The 17,976-nt window shown below is 40.5% G+C and overlaps 2 protein-coding genes across 2 annotated transcripts; both read right to left on the reverse strand.

Annotated features, from left to right (window-relative positions):
* Nucleotides 1-5,178: 5,178 nt before the first annotated feature.
* Nucleotides 5,179-17,846, reverse strand: LOC309687748 (extracellular calcium-sensing receptor-like; the record flags this gene model as incomplete). The annotated part of the gene is made up of 11 exons (XM_082502919.1): nucleotides 17,767-17,846; nucleotides 17,408-17,683; nucleotides 10,062-10,198; nucleotides 9,487-9,781; nucleotides 9,259-9,345; nucleotides 8,785-9,054; nucleotides 8,361-8,567; nucleotides 8,009-8,284; nucleotides 6,386-6,613; nucleotides 6,177-6,300; nucleotides 5,179-6,089 (listed from the first exon to the last, which is right to left on the reverse strand). The coding sequence occupies exons 1-11, from the start codon at nucleotides 17,767-17,769 to the stop codon at nucleotides 5,179-5,181; spliced, it is 2,814 nt and encodes a 937-aa protein (XP_082359045.1). The 5' UTR covers nucleotides 17,770-17,846.
* LOC309687749 (vomeronasal type-2 receptor 26-like) lies at nucleotides 15,506-16,835 on the reverse strand. The gene is made up of 2 exons (XM_082502920.1): nucleotides 16,636-16,835; nucleotides 15,506-16,548 (listed from the first exon to the last, which is right to left on the reverse strand). Exons 1-2 carry the CDS (start codon nucleotides 16,712-16,714, stop codon nucleotides 15,638-15,640), a joined length of 990 nt encoding a protein of 329 aa, XP_082359046.1. The 5' UTR covers nucleotides 16,715-16,835; the 3' UTR covers nucleotides 15,506-15,637.
* Nucleotides 17,847-17,976: the final 130 nt, after the last annotated feature.

Consider the following 17,976-nt stretch of genomic DNA (forward strand, 5'->3'; position numbering starts at 1 on the left):
ATATCTCATGACCACCTTCCATTTAAATTCTCTCCACAGCCCAGAATTAGTCACAAGATGGGCTTCACCGAATACCTCTTCCCAGGTGTCGTCTGAGATTTGAGTGCCAGTCTCAGCTTCCCACCTTGCCTTAATATTCAAAGTTGCATTTGTATTGAAACTCATAAATGCGTTATAAAAATTACTGATTAATTTTGGGGAGGAATTACTTTGAAATATTTTTAGAAATAGTTCCTCAATGGATGAGGGTTCCAAAACTTGCCTCCATTGTTTATGTTTTGTTAAAAAGCTTCTTAGCTGCAGAAATCTAAACAGTTGAGAGGTCAGTTTCGGCTTCCTTCTTCTGACTTTTTTAAAGGAGCTCAGGTGCCCATTCCTCACAACAACATTTTCTGTTCTTAACAAGAGATCATTAGCTTCTTTTCCTAGTCAATGACTCATACCACATCACGAGAGAGCTACAGAATCTGTGAGATGTCGTCTTTCAGCCCAGAGGGCGTGTCTGCTTACGTGCTGTCAGGTGAGACGAGCTAAAGAGCTTTATCTGCTCTCATTTGCTGTTTTAGCTGTTTGGTGGTTGTTGAAATAGTTGTGAGCTTTAACCTGAGATTCTGGGGTTTCTGGGAAAATACATTTATATTTAAAATTCAGTTCAGGATATAATTAATCAATATTGCAAAAATATCAAGCTAAAATCACTTTGAATCAGGAAATCCATCCTAAATAATCACTGTTTACAATGAAAAGTGCCATTTTCATCCTTACATCTTAACAACTAAATGTACCTTAATATACAGTGCAAATACTTAAAAAAAAAAACAACCCTAGCCTGGCTTTTTAAGAATGAACCTTTTTAATATAAACGGTGAAAGTACCTATATTTAATTACCTCCCCCTACTGTGATATGGCTAGGGGGCATTCTCATAGCTGAGGTTTCTGAGCTTAATCGGCTAGTAAAATACATTATCTAAGCTTAGATCTCACGGGAAGGGACAGACAATGCTTCCTGTGCACAAGATGCAAGGTCATAAACGCAAGACAGCCTGACAGCACTCCCGTGTGATAATAATAAGCAATAGCTTTAAATGACGAAAAGGGGTTTGTAGCCTTGTATTTCACATGGGTTACACTCATCAATGGTGATGACATAGTACCTGATGCTCTTTATTTGATGCTGCTAATGTGTCAATAAACAGAGTATTACACTGCTCAAAAAATTAAATAAACAATAATTTGAAAACAGATCAGATCTCACTGGGGGAAATTTAGGGGGAAACTTAGAAGTTGAGGCTGTCTCCCCACTGACCTTAACATTAGTCTATTGAAAGATCGAATGAGCAACACCAGAGACTTCAGTTGATAGAACAGGTGGAAACACAAAACAGTCACTAAGAGGAGCATCATGGTTAGCAGTCTCTGAACTAGGAACAACTAGGAGCACGGGGTCTAGTGGCACAGCAACAAAACAATCAGTCTCTGACCCTGTTAGCTTAGCAGTGGTTGGTCCAAAATCAAAATGCTCAGGCTGAGCATGAGAAAAACAGTCACTTTCACTCACCAACAGGGTTTTCTCAGCATGATGGTGGTGTGAACGCCACTTCCTCCAGGAAGAAGGAGGAGGCGTATTGGGCCACAAATCCTCCGGAGGGTTGTGCTCCGAATCCTCCGGTGGGCCAGGCTGAAAATCCTCTGGCACGCCGTGCTGCGGCTGCTGCTCTGGGCGAATGTGCATGACCTACAGACCCTTGCGGCAGGTTAAACCTACACGCGTTTATTTCAAATCCTTGCGGCGGATTAGACCAAAACAGTGTTTTCTCACCAGCAGAGAAGGCAGATCTTTTTAGTGGGGTGACCCCAGTGAGGAAGACCTGGTGACCTGGTGAATGGGAATCACCCTGATGGCAAGGATCGAAAGTGAACTCAGTAGTTCTATAGCCCAGCTTCAAACCCGGAAGTGTCACAGAACTGGGTCTGGGACCCAGTGTGTTTTGATTAGTTATATATTTGGATTTGTTGGTTTTCATGGTTTTGATTCTCATTATTGTTTTCTGCTTATGTTATATTCTTAGTTTCTAGTCCTTAGGTTTCTGTTACCTCGCTTTCACTGTGTTCCACGTTTCATGTTCCATGTTCCCATTCCCTCGCCACTCCCTGGTGTATTTAAGCCCTGTGTTTTCAACTGTCCATTGTCGCGTCATTACCCTTTCTGTGCTGTGTGTTTCCTCTGAGCTCCTAGTTTCCGTTGTTACTCGACAACTCCTCTACTCTCTACTACTTCTCGTTCCTAGTTTTCTAATTTCCAGTCATGTTTTCTTTCGTGTATTTTGTATTCAAGTTTTTTATAGGGTAATAAAAGCTGCCTCCTTTAGTTCATCCCTACGTGTCGTAAGTCCTGCCCTGCATTTGGGTCCTACATCCTGCCTGCCATAAAGCCAAAAAGCTGGAGGGTCAGGTGAAACTAGATCTTCAACTTTAAGCCACAAGCCACCCAGCACAAGAGGAACAGAAGATAAGGGAGTCATTCTGTGGGTATGAGGTAGCATATTTGATTTCAGGTAAGGGGAGATAATTAAACTGAAGGTATGTAGTTGTCCCTTTACATAGAGCACCATCCAACCAACCATCCAATGTTTGTCAGAAGCCAGCATGGTGCGCAACAGTCAGCATAGAAAACAAGACCTTCCTCTCCCCAGTCACTTGCTTAAGTTCATCCATGGGGATTCTGAACCATTCACTGGCAAACACTGGTGAGTTTGCCAATGGAGACCTAAATTATTCAGAAAAGGCTTGGGGAAAAGAGTTGTCTTAATATGAAACCCAAATTGAGTTCTTTGGTATCAACTTGAACCGCTTTGAGAAGAGAAATGCTGAGTATGACCCAAAGGACACCACCCCCACATTCAAGCATGGCTCTGAAAACATATTTTGGGCTGTTTTTCTGCTCAGAAAGATATGATGCATGGGTGCATCTGGTTACTCTAGAGGGTTAAGATCATGAAATGTCTTAGCCACTCTTCAGACCTAAGTAACATAGAAAATCTGTGGAGGGCTCTGAAAACTTTGAACCTAAAGGATTTAGAGAATTCCTGTAAAGAGAAGTAGGGCAAAATCCCTCATGTCATGTGTGCAAACCTGGTGACTGACTACAATAAACATTGTACTACAGTGATTGCCAACAAATGTTTTTCCATCAAGCCCTCGTTCATGGGGATCAAATAGTCCTTTTTGTCCTTTTACTTAGTGTCATAGGGCAGCACGGTGGCACGGTAGTTAGCACTGTTGCCGCACAGCAAGAAAGTCCTGAGTTCAATTCCACCATCAGGCCAGGGTCTTTCTGTGTGGAGTTTGCATGTTCTCCCCGTGTTTGCGTGGGTTCTCTCTGGGTACTCCGGCTTCCTCCCACCGTCCAAAGACATGCAGCTTGTGGGGATAGGTTAATTGGATAATCCAAATTGCCACTAGGTGTGAATGTGAGTGTGAATGGTTGTCTGTCCTTGTGTGTTAGCCCTGCGACAGACTGGCGACCTGTCCAGGGTGTACCCCGCCTCTCGCCCTATGACAGCTGGGATAGGCTCCAGCGCCCCCCGCAACCTTGAAAAGGAGAAGCGAATGGATGGATGGATGGACTTAATGTCATGCAAATCAATAAATAAAATCTAAAAAAAAAAATACAAATTAAAACATCCTAAAATGAAGCTCTCTGTCCCTTGAATCCTAAACAGCACTATCATAAAGCAGCTGTCTCTGCTCGCCTTTCTGTAAAAGTCCCTGCACACCACTTCTACACAACAATGTAACGTTGACAATATAAGAGAACAGTAAAGTATATGAAGTGATTTATGATTTAAATAATTTAACAAATGCTTCTTGACCATTTTGATTGTACATATTTTATTTGACGTTTCCAGTTGATTTTATAGTCTACAAAAAAATCTGGTATACTCTCTATCTCTGTTTATCATCACATTTACATCCATGCCTGTCCTAGAATTTCCAATTATCATAAATTTTGTTTTGCTTAAAATCAGTGATAATTTCTTTTATCTAACAATCATTCTAGTTGAGTCAAATTTTGTGAGGATCTCCAAAAAGTGCTGTTTATGCTCTCCATGACATAAAACGTGTCATCCAAAAATAAATTGAACTGTAATATATCTAATGCTCTACATCATTTTATACAACATCATGAGTTTTGGGCCCAATATTTACCCATGTGCACCTTCCCAACCAATGCCTTGAGGGAACCTTTTTGTGATTTGGTGCTATATAAATAAAATTGAATTGAATCAAATTGAATTGAAGTTGATAAAAGCTCTGGCTGTGTACTTTCTTTGATCAATACAATGTTTTGTGTTTATGTGTGTAGCCAGTCTCTATTATGTGAACGACGATGTCATTTTATACAAGATCGTAAGTTTTGGGCCCAATATTTACCCAAGTGGCCTTCACAACCAATGCTCAAACATTTTGATGAATGTTTACCCATCTTCATAATTTGTTGCTTGTTGTTTAAATAACTATTCACCTCTCTAATGGCATTTCCAATTTATTAAATAATATCTGGTCAATTGCATCAAAAGCTTTTTTCAAGTTTCAAGTTTCAATGTATTATTGTAGGGTCTGCCTTACAATATAAAGGCCTTGAGGCAACCTTTTTGTGATTTGGCGCTATATAAATAAAATTGAATTGAATCAAATTGAATTGAAGTTGATAAAAGCTCTGGCTGTGTACTTTCTTTGATCGATACAATGTTTTGTGTTTATGTGTGTAGCCAGTCTCTATTATGTGAACGACGATGTCCACTGTATGCAGGATGGTGAAGGTGGAACATCCCCCTCTGATGTATTTTTAATAAATTAAGTCAAAGCTTATGAGAATATAGAAATTTCTTGGACGATGCAATAAACACAAGTCAGTATATGTTTATAGGAACAATATTTAATTTCAATTTGTTCTATTTTTCAACTGTATCATGAAAAACAATTAAGGTAGAATGAATCAAGATATCTGCACATTTGCAGTCATTTAACACCAGCACAGACATTTAAAAGGAATATTAACTTTGATAACTATGATAACTAACTTGATAACTATTAACTATGATTTTTATTATTTTTTTCTGTCTGTACTACAAAGAGATAATGTGCTTTTCTTTCTTTTGAAATTAGTTGACTTTTTATGAACCAATGCCACGGGCCATAACAGCTTTCTTTGTGTTCATCTCTGGTCTCAACAGGATTATGTAACATTTGGGTCCAAACAGTGTGATCAAGAGTCCAAAACTGGAAGCAAGAATGGCAAACACCTCCACTGCATCTGCAAGTTTTCCTGGTGAGCTGATATAAGCAGGAACAAAGGCCACCCACACAGCACAGAAGATCAGCATGCTGAATGTGATGAGCTTGGCCTCATTAAAACTGTCGGGGAGATTCCTTACCAGGAATGCAATTAGAAAACTGAGGAAGGCCAGCATGCCAATATAACCCAATAACACTGCAAAACCAACAGTGGACCCAACTGCACACTCATACACTATCTTGTCATTGTGGTATTGGGTGTTTTTATGTGGAGTTGGAGAGGAAGAGACAAGCCACGTAGTGCAGATGGCTGCCTGAATAGATGTCAGAAATAGAACTGTTCCTCTCTGCTGCATAGCACCAAACCACTTCAGACTGGCTCCCCCTCCTGGCTTGGAGGCTTTGAACACAGCCAGAACAACCATGGTTTTTACCAGGATACATGAGACACACAGCACAAAGCTGATCCCAAATGCTGCGTGTCTGAGTTGGCATGTCCACAGCCTGGGTCGTCCGATAAACAGCAATGAACAAAGGAAACACAACTTAAGTGACACTAATAGCTGGAAACTAAGTTCTGAATTGTTGGCACGTACTATAGGTGTTGTGCGATGGCAGATAAAGATCCCCAGAACAACAGCACATATAAATGTTCCCAGTAAGGAGGTTGTTGTCAAACAAATACCCAGAGGGTCAAAATAGGAGAGGAACTCTGTCTTCTTAGGAATACAGTGGTCACGCTGGGGGTTTGACCAAAAATCCTCTGGACAACTGGTGCACTCCAAGGAGTCTGATACAAAAGGGAACATTGGTGAAATGCACATTATTCTTCATAATATTGAAATTAAATATGTCATGCAAAAACAAAAATACGTACTGGTCTTATTAGTAATTTTCCCTTCAGAACAAGGGATGCAGTCAAAACAGCACTGGGGTTTCCCCTTCTCTCTCACCATGTGGGTACCAGGAGGACAGCTCTCACTGCATACTGATTGAGGTGGCTATAGGATGAAATCAAATATTAGCCTTTACACTGATATATACTAGACATGTGGCAAAAGTTAAATCTAAAAAAACATATCTAACCTTTTTGGATTCAAGGTTCCAGAAGATTTTGTCTTCATCAAGTATGAGTTCTTCACCTTTGAAAGCGGACCTTTTAACCTCACCCACATTCTGAACTTTAGTGCTTCCATCAGGGAGCCACAACCAGTTCATCACATCATAAATTGGCAATGCATCACCATTCTCATCAAATGACACTTGATCTCCAAACGGAGTGGTGAAGTTTACCCATCTTAAGTAATAAACCAGCTGTTAAAAAGGGATGCATAACAAGTAAATTACTTACTCAGCTGTAACTTTCCAGCTGCCAGCCACACATACACAACAACGACAACAACTTCAGTCAGGACCCAGTACAGACTTAAATGCAATGGAGGCGTGATGAGCTGCTGCAACTCTGGTGTGTCAGCCTCCCTGCAGTGGCGCCACAAATCATGCCCCGCCACATACCCCCATGGCTTGACTGAGGCTGGGGAGCCATCCAGCTGACCCCTCCTACCACACACACATACTCGCACGAGTAGGTGAGGAAATCAATCACAACCGGTGGCGTCCCCAGCCCATGCCCCAGCCCATGCCCCAGCGACATGGATGTTTGAATCTGTGGGCTCACTGTGGGGCATGCGGTGTGGCGCAGCAGGTGTGGACCAGACTCACCCTGGGGACCAGCATGCTGCCAGAACAGATCAGACACCAGCCACTCACATGCGGTCGAGGGACGTCAGTAAGGGCAGTGGTGGTAGTGGTAAGGACCCGATCTAAGCTGCCAGACTCTCTATCAACTGCATCCGGCAGTGGGATCTGTCCTACAGCTGTTTCAACTGCCGGTGAAACATCGCTACCTGCTCCCTCTGTGTAGCCGGGAGCTTGGCCACCACAACCTGGCTGGCCCGGTCGCGGTTCCACCATGCCCCAATACTGGGTTTTGATACCACTGTAAACGATGCATAGCTGACCCGACCACATTGTCACACTTTTATTTCTAGTTTCTGTTTTTATAATACTCAGCTGCAGCTTTTCCAGCTGCCGGCTGCCACAATGACAATAACTTCAGTCAGGACCCAGTACAGACTTAAATGCAGAGGAGGCGTGATGAGCTGATGTCAGCCTTCTGGCAGCAGCGCCACATACCATGCCCCGCCCCCATCCCCCGCCCCCACCCCCACCCATTATTAAATAAAGAAATCTATATTACATCGCTAGTAATGCTTTATAAATACAAGCTTCTGATCTAAATATATTAACTGCTAATTTTTTGTGGGTGTCAGCATACCAAACTAACTCAATTGACTCAGACCCGAAGTTCTTCAAATGAAAAGTCAAAAATTTATTTACAATCACCATGTAAAATATATCCAAAGTGTGGGGGTTGGGATATCCAGGGATCCATGGATAGGAGGGGGAAAAGGTCCATACAGAGCGTCTTAATCACACACGCCATGCACCTTTCCAGTGTCACTAGATTAAATGTCACTCCACAACTCCACAACTCCGAAACTGGGAGTGTGTAAAATCCATTTAAGTCACACCAGCTTTTGGATAGTCAACATTATCACATATTATTTAGTTCTATGTGGTAAATTCTATCCTGAAAGTAATTATAAAGCAAAGAATTTATAAAGAGAATGTAAAATGATATCACACCTGCCAAGGCTCCAATGACTGCAAAGTGGCACAGCTGTTCCCACTGAAAGGCCCTCTTCCTGGCTTGCACCGCAGCATGTCATCAAGGGAATATGCCAGTGCATAAACAGCTTTGTACACATTATACTCAGGCCGCAGGTCGGAAACGTCCAAGAATTCATTGTCCACATTTTCTAGATCTTCCTGTCCAGTACATATTGCACCTTCACCTTCCAGCAAGCTTGCTGGAGCTGGTGCAAATCTACACTGAAATGTGAATTCCCAAAACTGGTTCACCTGAAATAATTTTTTATTGTTTTTTACAAGCGATGGAAATTGTTCCAACTAGTACATTAAAAGCTTAAACTCTCACCATACTATTTCCATAGCTGTTATTGTGATGTAAATCAGGACGTATTTGTAACAGGAATTCCCTGAGTCCTGGTATCTCGCCTCGACGAATAGCGATACCCAGTGTACCACGCAGGTATGGCATAAGCTGAGGTGTTTGGAGCACAACAGCTGCTGTCCAGGCTTCACTGGCCATCCATTGTAGGCCAGTTACATTTTGCCTCACTACCTGTGAATTAGATTACACCATATTCTATGAAAAGATATTGTAACTATAACTTGATTAGTGACATTATCATGCTATTTAAGCTATTATTCACCTTTAAATGAATTCTGAATGTACAGTTTTCTGTAATCATTCAAATAATGATGTAATAAATGTTTTACACAATACAATGATGCAGACCTTTGCAATTAATAATAATTGGATTGTTTTAAAGCCAAACCTCTTCCATAAGGTTTATCATGCGACTGTAATGTTCAAAGACAATAACAACTCGAGCTGTGGATTTTTTCATCACATCAACAATCCTCCTGAGTTCATCTGTGTCTTTGTCCCAGGGCAAAACCTCAGTGTAGGCCAGGCAACTTTCACTTAACAGACTCAGCTCAGATTGAAATGATCTTGCTGCGTGAAGTCCATAATCATCGTCACTGACAAGCAGACCAACCCAAGTCCAACTGAAATGCTTCAGAATCTGAATCATAGCACGTACCTAAGTGTAAGTGCATAGACAAGAACAATTTTCCACATGATTATTACACCTTTATGGTGGCAAATTAGCTTTGTTCATAACAAAGTAAAACTGGAACTGAAAAAACATTTTAGTATCATTGTATGCATATTGTTGCAAAGTAGGCAATTTCTTTAACCAAAACATCTTTGTCGACAACAAAAACAATTGTTGACAGATTTTCACCTGGAAAGCATCACTTGGGATCGTCCTAAAGAATGATGGGTATTTTTGATGGTTACTCAGGCAGGAACATGTGGCAAAATAACTCACCTGAAAGATACAGACTACAGATTGTACCGATATTGATGTAGAGATGTCTTAACTTTGTCATGTTACTTCAAGTGTCTTTAAATTTGCAATTAAATTAAAATAATCCAAGAAAACTATTACATGGTTGAGCAGAAAACTTACCATAGGTACTCTGTACAAACCTAAGACGTTGGAAATGGCAATAGAATTTGTAGAAGACGAATCACCCACAATCCCTATGACAGGAGGATTTCCAACACATGTACTATTTAATATAATTTTCTCTTCTTGACCACTGGCCATTGACAATGCTGCACGAAATCCAATTCCAAGCTCAAGGCAGTCATCATACAGAGTGTACCCCAGAGTCACATTAGGTAGCAGGTTTGAGTTTCTATTGATCTCATCAATAGCAAAGGCCATGGTTTGTGCGAGCTTAAATCCTAGGGCATAAACACTAAGACAAGAAAAATTTAACTGAAAAATATATTTTCATCAAGATACTTTACTGCAACATGTGGCAAAATTACTTATTATTAAAAAACATTATAAAACAATTAAGGAAACTGAATAACAACGATTAACAAGCTATTTTCATGACAAACAATATAGATGCACCAAGATACATGCATTTATCCTGAATGATAATAAATCAGAAAGTACAGTTACTACTATTACAATCTCATATTTCCTTTGCACTAATTTCCATTTCCCTTTTTCCCCCCAGCCTTACTTACCCACTGCAAGTAGGTTGTTGTGGTTTTGAAGTAAAAGACTGAATAGCAACACTTGAAAAGAAGTGGATTTGAAACAGTCCTCCTAGAACCACATCACCAGCCTTGTACATCCCATTTAGATCAAACTGTCCCTGTAACTGACATGAGAGAGAAAACTGAGAAGAGGATATAACCAAAGAAAAGTAAGAAGATAGCAAAACAAGCAAGAGCAAACTGGTTTGTAAAGAAGAGGCCATAACAGCTTTCTGATTTTCTGAGCTCAGTCATTAGGTTTTATTTCAATGCCTTTGTCTTTCATTGACTTTTTGTGTTGTTTAGTCTTGCACACCACCCGAGAAGGAGAAGTGTGGGCGGGGCCTAAAAGAGTTGAAATTGTTTTTGTATTTTGTATCCATATGAAGTTAAGTACTACTGTGAGTCAATTAGATATCACCCCCCCCGGCCTACACACACACACACACACACACACACACACACACACACTTAAGGATTGACATCATAAAATTTTTATTTGTGTTTTATTATTTACTTATTTTTATTCATTATTTCATTTATCGAGTGACATAAAGCAAGAATGAAGACCACAACATTTACAGTCTTATTTCATACATAGCAAGGTTCATGCTCAAAAACTCCATATTAAAAACTTCAAGTCCAAATATGAGTTGAAACAGAAAATAAAACCATTTAGAGTGTCGAAAAAATTTAGTTGCTTTTTAAGAAGCTGAGTGTAAATGGCAAGAGGAGACTGGAAAAGTTAGTGGATGGGGAAGACTATCCTGATGGATGTCAAAGGGATGGTTGATTTCAGAAGGACAACCTTCTAGGTAGAACAGGGGAGAGGAATCTCTTTGAAAGTTGAGCAGATGTTCAGTAGTAGTGATGAAAAGCCATTTGAAGCTAAACCAGATGCACTCAGGCAGCCAAGGTGCTGAGTGCGACAGAGACCGTCAATGGCAAGGCAGGGCACATGGCTACAGATAAAGTGGTCTAGCAGAGGACCAGCAATGAGGATGAACCCTTCTGGTGGCTGATTTTTAAGCTCTGGAGGCAACACTTGTGGCCAGTGGAGAGAGCGGTGTTTCAGGTGGTCAAGTAGTAGAAAGGCTCACAGCAAAATAGAGTAGGTAAGTGGCCTGATGTGAAGGCAGAGTTACATATAGGTGATGGATGGGTCCATTCACGTGGTTAAACTTGTGGCAAGCAGAGAAGGCATATGTTCTAATGGGGGTAACCCCAGTGAGATCAACCTGGTGGCCAACAGTAAATTGGAATCACTCTAGTGGCCAGGATGGAAAGTGAAGCCAATTGTTCTGTAGCCCAGCTTCAAACCTGGAAGATTAAACAAGGCTGAGAAGTGGCCAGACCGCTGAGGTCAAATACAAAGTACAAAGATTTTTCCAGGCAGCTCAGGTTCTAATGTTGGAAAGGATGTCAGGATATAAGACTGCGGGAACACAACCTGAGCCTGAAATATTATTCGAGATTATCTTGGGGCCAGCTCAGGCATAGAAACTTAGGCTATAAGGACAACCTCAAACAAAGAAGGCCCAAATTTAGCCAGTACACAAAAGACACAAGACATAGTTTCAATGAATTGGTAGCAGGGAAACTGCCACAGGGAAGACAGCAGAAAGGGGGGATTCGCACAGGAGTAAGCTAATCATCACACAGTAAAACAGTTGTCTGTGGAAGACTGGGGACTCCCATCGTTTTAAAGCATATTTCTATTATGAGTTAAAAGTGCAATAGAAATACATTTGACTTATGAAACATGAAACTCTGACAGAGTTCCTGGAGTAGCCAGCACAGGATCGGGACACCCAGTCACAGGAGAGGGTAGCTTGTGTACCAGAAAAAAAAACTCAGGATACACAATCTCAGGACTAGCTAGCTTAAACGTATATTAAACGTACATTCTCAGTTTTGGGTACCTGCCACAGAGAAAACATGGAGCAGCTCAGCAATGTGTCAAAAAAGGACAGCAATGCTTCCACTAAATGCCACCACGAAATTCTACCACCCCCCACATTCAACCATAGCTGTGGAAACATTATAAATTGGGGGTGTTTTTCTGATAAGAAGATATGGTGTGTAGACACATTGGTTGAGTCTAGAGGGTTAAGGTCATGAAGTGTCTTAGCCACTCTCCAGAATAAGTTCTAGAGAAAATGTGGAGAAAGCTGAAACCTCTGAACCTAGATGAGTGAGGCAAAATCCCTCATGACATGTGTGCAAACCTGGTGACTGACTACATTGTACTACTGTGATTGCCAACAAGGGTTTTTTCCACCAAGACCTAAGCCATGGGGATCAAATACTTTTTTCACTCAGTGACATCAGAATCAGAAATCAGAATCAGAAAGGGGTTTTATTGCCAAATGTTGAGCAGGTTTACAACATTAGGAAATTGCTGCGGTGCTTCAGTGCAAACATAGTGTCATAAATAGCACTTAAATAGTGTCATAAATAGCACTTAAATAGACATGAAAAAATAAAAGTAGGGATAAGAATTAAAAGTGCTACGTAGAAAGATATGTGCATGAGCTATACATGAGATATATACATGAGAATAAGAATTAAGAGTGCTACGTAGAAAGATATATACATGAGTGCAGGTGGTGATCAGTGCCAAACATGGAATGATGCAGTGACACAGCGTAGGGTCATGATTTCAACAGTTAGTGGTGGGAACAGTCATATGGTTATTGTTCATGTGTCCAACAGCAGAGTGGAAGAAACTGTTCTTATGGCGAGAGGTTCTGGTGCGAATGGACCGGAGCCTCCTGCCTGAGGGGAGCAGGTCAAACAGACTGTGTCCAGGGTGAGAAGGGTCAGCTGAGATCCGAGCTGCACGCCGCAATGTCCTGGAGGTGTACAGGTCCTGCAAAGATGGGAGTCTGCAGCCAATCACCTTCTCAGCAGAGCGCACAACACGCTGCAGTCTCTGTTTGTCCCTGATAGTGGCTCCAGCGTACCACACGGTGATGGAGGAGGTGAGGATGGACTCGATGATTGCAGTGTAGAACTGCATCATCGTCCGTGTTGGCAGGTTGAATTTCTTCAGCTGCCTCAGGAAGTACATCCTCTGACATGCAAATCAATGTATGACTTTTAAGTAATGTGTTTTCTGGATTGTAAGTTTGCTCACTTTATTTGGAAGAGAGCAAACTTACAAATTCAGTAGTGATTCAAATAAGTATTTCCCCCAAAGTATATAAACTCTGTAGTATATCCTGAGTCTTCCCTGGGGCCTCTTTCTGAACATGCCTTTAACACCTCACCAAGGAGGCATCCTATTCAGATTCCTAAACCAATCAAACTGGCTCATTTCGATGTGGGTGAGAAGTAGCTCTAGGCTGAGTCCCTCTTGAATGACTATAATCCTCACCCAATCTCTAAAGGACAGCACAGCCCCCCTTTGGAGGAGACTCTTTTTCACCATTTGTATCTGCAGTCTCATTCTTTTGGTCAGGTAAGGGTCACAGCATAGATTGACTTGCAAAATCAACAGGTTTGCTGTCTTTCTCCACTCTCTTCATCACCAATGGAGTGTCACCATAGCTGCAGACATGACCCCAATCTGTCTATCACTAGTGATAGACAGGGTGAGTCCACACTCTTGAACAAGACCCCAAGATATTAACCCTTTAAGACCTACCATAGAACTAAGTCCGCCAGAGCTTATATTATATTTTTACATGCTGTAGTGCCATTGTTGGGAGCATTTCAAGTTGATATACATCAATACAACCATTATAGCCCAAATTTTAATAATATGTCTGCATTAAGTGCATAATAATTACATAAATTGCAAAAAAAATGCAATAAACTACAAAAAAATTGAAAATTGTTTTGGTTTTTTTTAACATATATTTCTAGTTAGAGAAATTTAAGAGGCTTATCCCTCAAAACTTTAAATACAAAAATGTTGCACAAAATAGTTTCCCACCACAGGAAATTTATTTTGAGTGTCTTCATAGTTTTATTTTTGAAATACACCAATTTTCATATACTGCAGGAAAAACGAAAAAAAATATTAGAGTGCAAATTTGCAAAATAACAGCATATGCATCAAAATAAACTTTTTCCAGCAGTGCAATATGAGTCCTAAGCATCCCAGAAATGACACAGAAAGTCATAAAGTCAAAGATAACTTTTAAAAACACCAGTATAGGCTCATGAGGCCCTGATGGTAAAAAACTACATTTCTGCAAAATGACGTCACTTCCGGTTTCGGGCAGGTCATGGCGGACATGCGATAGTTCACGCTGATGGACATAGGAAGTGTTATGAACAGCTGATCGGATCGGCAAAGCGTGTTTCTGGAATATTATGTTTTTGTTGCTGCAAGTGCTTTTTATTCAGTTTTTGCAAAGCTATATGTGGAAGGAAACTGTGACCTAGGACAAGCTGATGGCATAAGATGTAAGTACAACTCTTCTGGTTTCATATGCAAAAAAAATTATTGCGCTAGCTTACGTGGTTGCAGTGCTACCAGAATTTAAAAATAGTTACGCAAAATGGAGCGTGTCCGCTCCAACCGGCTTTAAAGAGTTAAACTCCTCCACTTTTGGCAGCAACTCGTCCCTTACTTAGATTGGGCACTTCAGGGTTTGTCAGCTGAAAACCATTGCCTGTAACTTGGAGTAGTTGATTCTCATTCCTTCCACTTCAAATTTTGTTGCAATGCTGACAACCACCCCAGTATGAGCTGAGACCACAACCTAATGAGGCCAACAGAACTACATCAACTGCAGAAAGTAGAAACAAAAGCCTGAAATGACCAAAGCAAGAACCTTCTTCGGGTGACAAAGGACCCGGCACACACAGCATTACAAGTTAAATGATGCAAATGTTTACAATATTCACGCAGATGGGACTCTGTGGGAAAACCATTGCTCAAAAATTTTGATAATTGAACATTGGTTTGATTCATAAGTTGTCACTTGTTTATTAAAAAACTCTTTACCCAGTCCAATGCCACGTCTCTAAGCGCATACCTTTCCAGTTTATCAAAAACTATCTGTTCAAATGTGTCAAAAATTTTCTTCCTGTTAATTTTTTTGTGTTTATGTGTGTGCCCGCTCTCTCTTTATTTACATAAAATGCAATTAGGTGAAAAACGATATCCACTTTATTCAAGCTGGTGAAGGGGGAAGATCCATGTCCTATGTATTTTTAATGGATTCATTCAAAGTTCATGAGGATGCAAAAATTGTTTGGATGATGTAATTGAACACTAATCAATTAAGATTCATAGGAACAAATTTTTTTTTTAATTAAATAAACAAAAAAATCTGTATGTTTAAATTCGGGTTAAATTTCACGAATAAACATCAACGAGTAGGTAATTACATATTAAGAGTAAGATTAGTGTGTACGTTAGCTGCATCTTAAAAAATAAATGAAAGTAGAATGAATCACAATATTTGTACATTTGCAATCATGTGACACCAGCGCCAAGATTTGAAAGAAATATAAAATTAATTTAAATACACATTTTTTTTTCTGTCTGGAGAAAAACTGAAAAGAGAAAAGTTTCTCTCTCCATTCTTTTGAAAATAGTGAACTGTTTATGACTCAACGCCACGACCCATAACAGCTTTCTTTGTGTTCAACTCTGGTCTCAACAGGATTATGTAACATTTGGGTCCAAACAGTGTGATCAAAAGTCCAAAACCTGAAGCCAGGATGGCAAACACCTCCACTGCATCTGCAAGATTTCCTGGTGAGCTGACATAAGCAGGAACAAAGGCCACCCACACAGCACAGAAGATCAGCATGCTGAATGTGATGAGCTTGGCCTCATTAAAACTATCAGGGAGATTCCTCACCAGGAATGCAATTAGAAAACTGAGGAAAGCCAGCATGCCAATATAGCCCAATAACACTGCAAAACCAACAGTGGACCCAACTGCACACTCATACACTATCTTATCATTGTGGTATTGGGTGTTTTTATGTGGAGTTGGAGAGGAAGAGACAAGCCACGTAGTGCAGATGGCTGCCTGAATAGATGTAAGAAACAGAACTGTTCCTCTCTGCTGCATTGCACCAAACCACTTCAAACTGGTTCCCCCTCCTGGCTTGGAGGCTTTGAACACAGCCAGAACAACCATGGTTTTTACTAAGATGCATGAGACACAAAGCACAAAGCTGATCCCAAATGCTGCGTGTCTGAGTTGGCATGTCCATAGCCTGGGTCGTCCGATAAACAGCAATGAACAAAGAAAACATAACTTAAGTGACACTAATAGCTGGAAACTAAGTTCTGAATTGTTGGCACGAACTATAGGTGTTGTGCGATGGCAGATAAAGATCCCCAGAACAACAGCACATATAAATGTTCCCAGTAAGGAGGTTGCCATCAAACAAATGCCCAAAGGGTCATGATAGGATAGAAACTCTGTCTTCTTAGGAATACAGTGGTCACGCTGGGGGTTTGACCAAAAATCCTCTGGACAACTGGTACACTCCAAGGAGTCTGATACAAAAGGGAACATTGGTGAAATGCATATTATTCTTCATAATAATGAAATTAAATATGTCATGCAAAAAGAAAAATACGTACTGCTCTTATTAGTGATTTTTCCTTCAGAACAAGGGATGCAGTCAAAACAGCATTGGGGTTTCCCCTTCTCTCTCACCATGTGGGTACCAGGAGGACAGTTCTCACTACACACTGATTGAGGTGGCTATAGGATGAAATTAAATAGCTTTGCTATGAGTTAATTAGCTTTTACACTGATATATACTGGACATATGCCAAAAGTTAACTTTTAAAACTCATATCTAACCTTTTTCGATTCAAAGTTCCAGAAGATTCTGTTTTCATCAAGTATGAGTTCTTCACCTTCACCTGACCCCTTAACTTCACCCACACTTTGAACTTTAGTGCTTCCATCAGGGAGCCACAACCAGTTCATCACATCATAAATTGGCTCCACATCACCATTCTCATCAAATGACACTTGATCACCAAATGGAGTGGTGAAGTTCACTCTTTCCAAGTAATAAATAAGCTGTTAAAAAGGAAAGTATAATAAATAAATTACTTTTCACACTGAGGTGAAAAGTTACCTAGTATGGCATCCAGTATTAAATAGTCAAATAGAATATTACATCACTAGTAATGATTCATGCATACATGCCTCTGATCTAAATATATCAACTGCTAATTTTTGGGGGGAGTGCGGAAAATCTGTTGAGCTCACTCCAGCTTTTTCATAGTTAATATTATCACATTGTATTTAATCCTACATGTTAAATTCTGTGGTAAATTCTATCCTGAAAGTAATTTTAAAGCAAAGAATTTATAAACAGAGTGTAAAATGATATCACACCTGCCAAGGCTCCAGTGATTGCAAAGTGGCACAGCTGTTCCCACTGAAAGGCCCTCTTCCTGGCTTGCACCGCAGCATTTCATCAAGCGAATATGCCAGTGCATAAACAGCTTTGTACACATTATACTCAGGCCGCAGGTCGGAAACGTCCAAGAACTCATTGTCCACATTTTTCAGATCTTCCTGTCCGGTGCATATTGCACCTCCACCTTCCAGCCAGCCTGCTGGAGCTGGTGCAAATCTGCACTGAAAGGCAAATTCCCAAAACTGGTTCACCTGAAATATTTTAATATTGTTTTTTACACATCATGAAAATATATGATTCTTCCAACTAGTATATTAAAAAGTTAAACTCCCACCATGCTATTTCCATAGCTATTGTTGTGATGTCGATCAGGACGTATTTGTAACAGGAATTCCCTGAGCCCTGGTATTTCTCCTCGACGAATAGCGATGCCCAGTGTACCACCCAGGTATGGCATAAGTTGAGGTGTTTGGAGCACATCAGGTACTGCTACTGTCCAACTTTCACTGGCCATCCACTGTATGCCAGTTAGATTTTGCCTCAC

Source organism: Aulonocara stuartgranti, assembly GCF_965226115.1.
Source record: "Aulonocara stuartgranti genome assembly, chromosome: 14".
Classification (NCBI taxonomy): Eukaryota; Metazoa; Chordata; class Actinopteri; order Cichliformes; family Cichlidae; genus Aulonocara; species Aulonocara stuartgranti.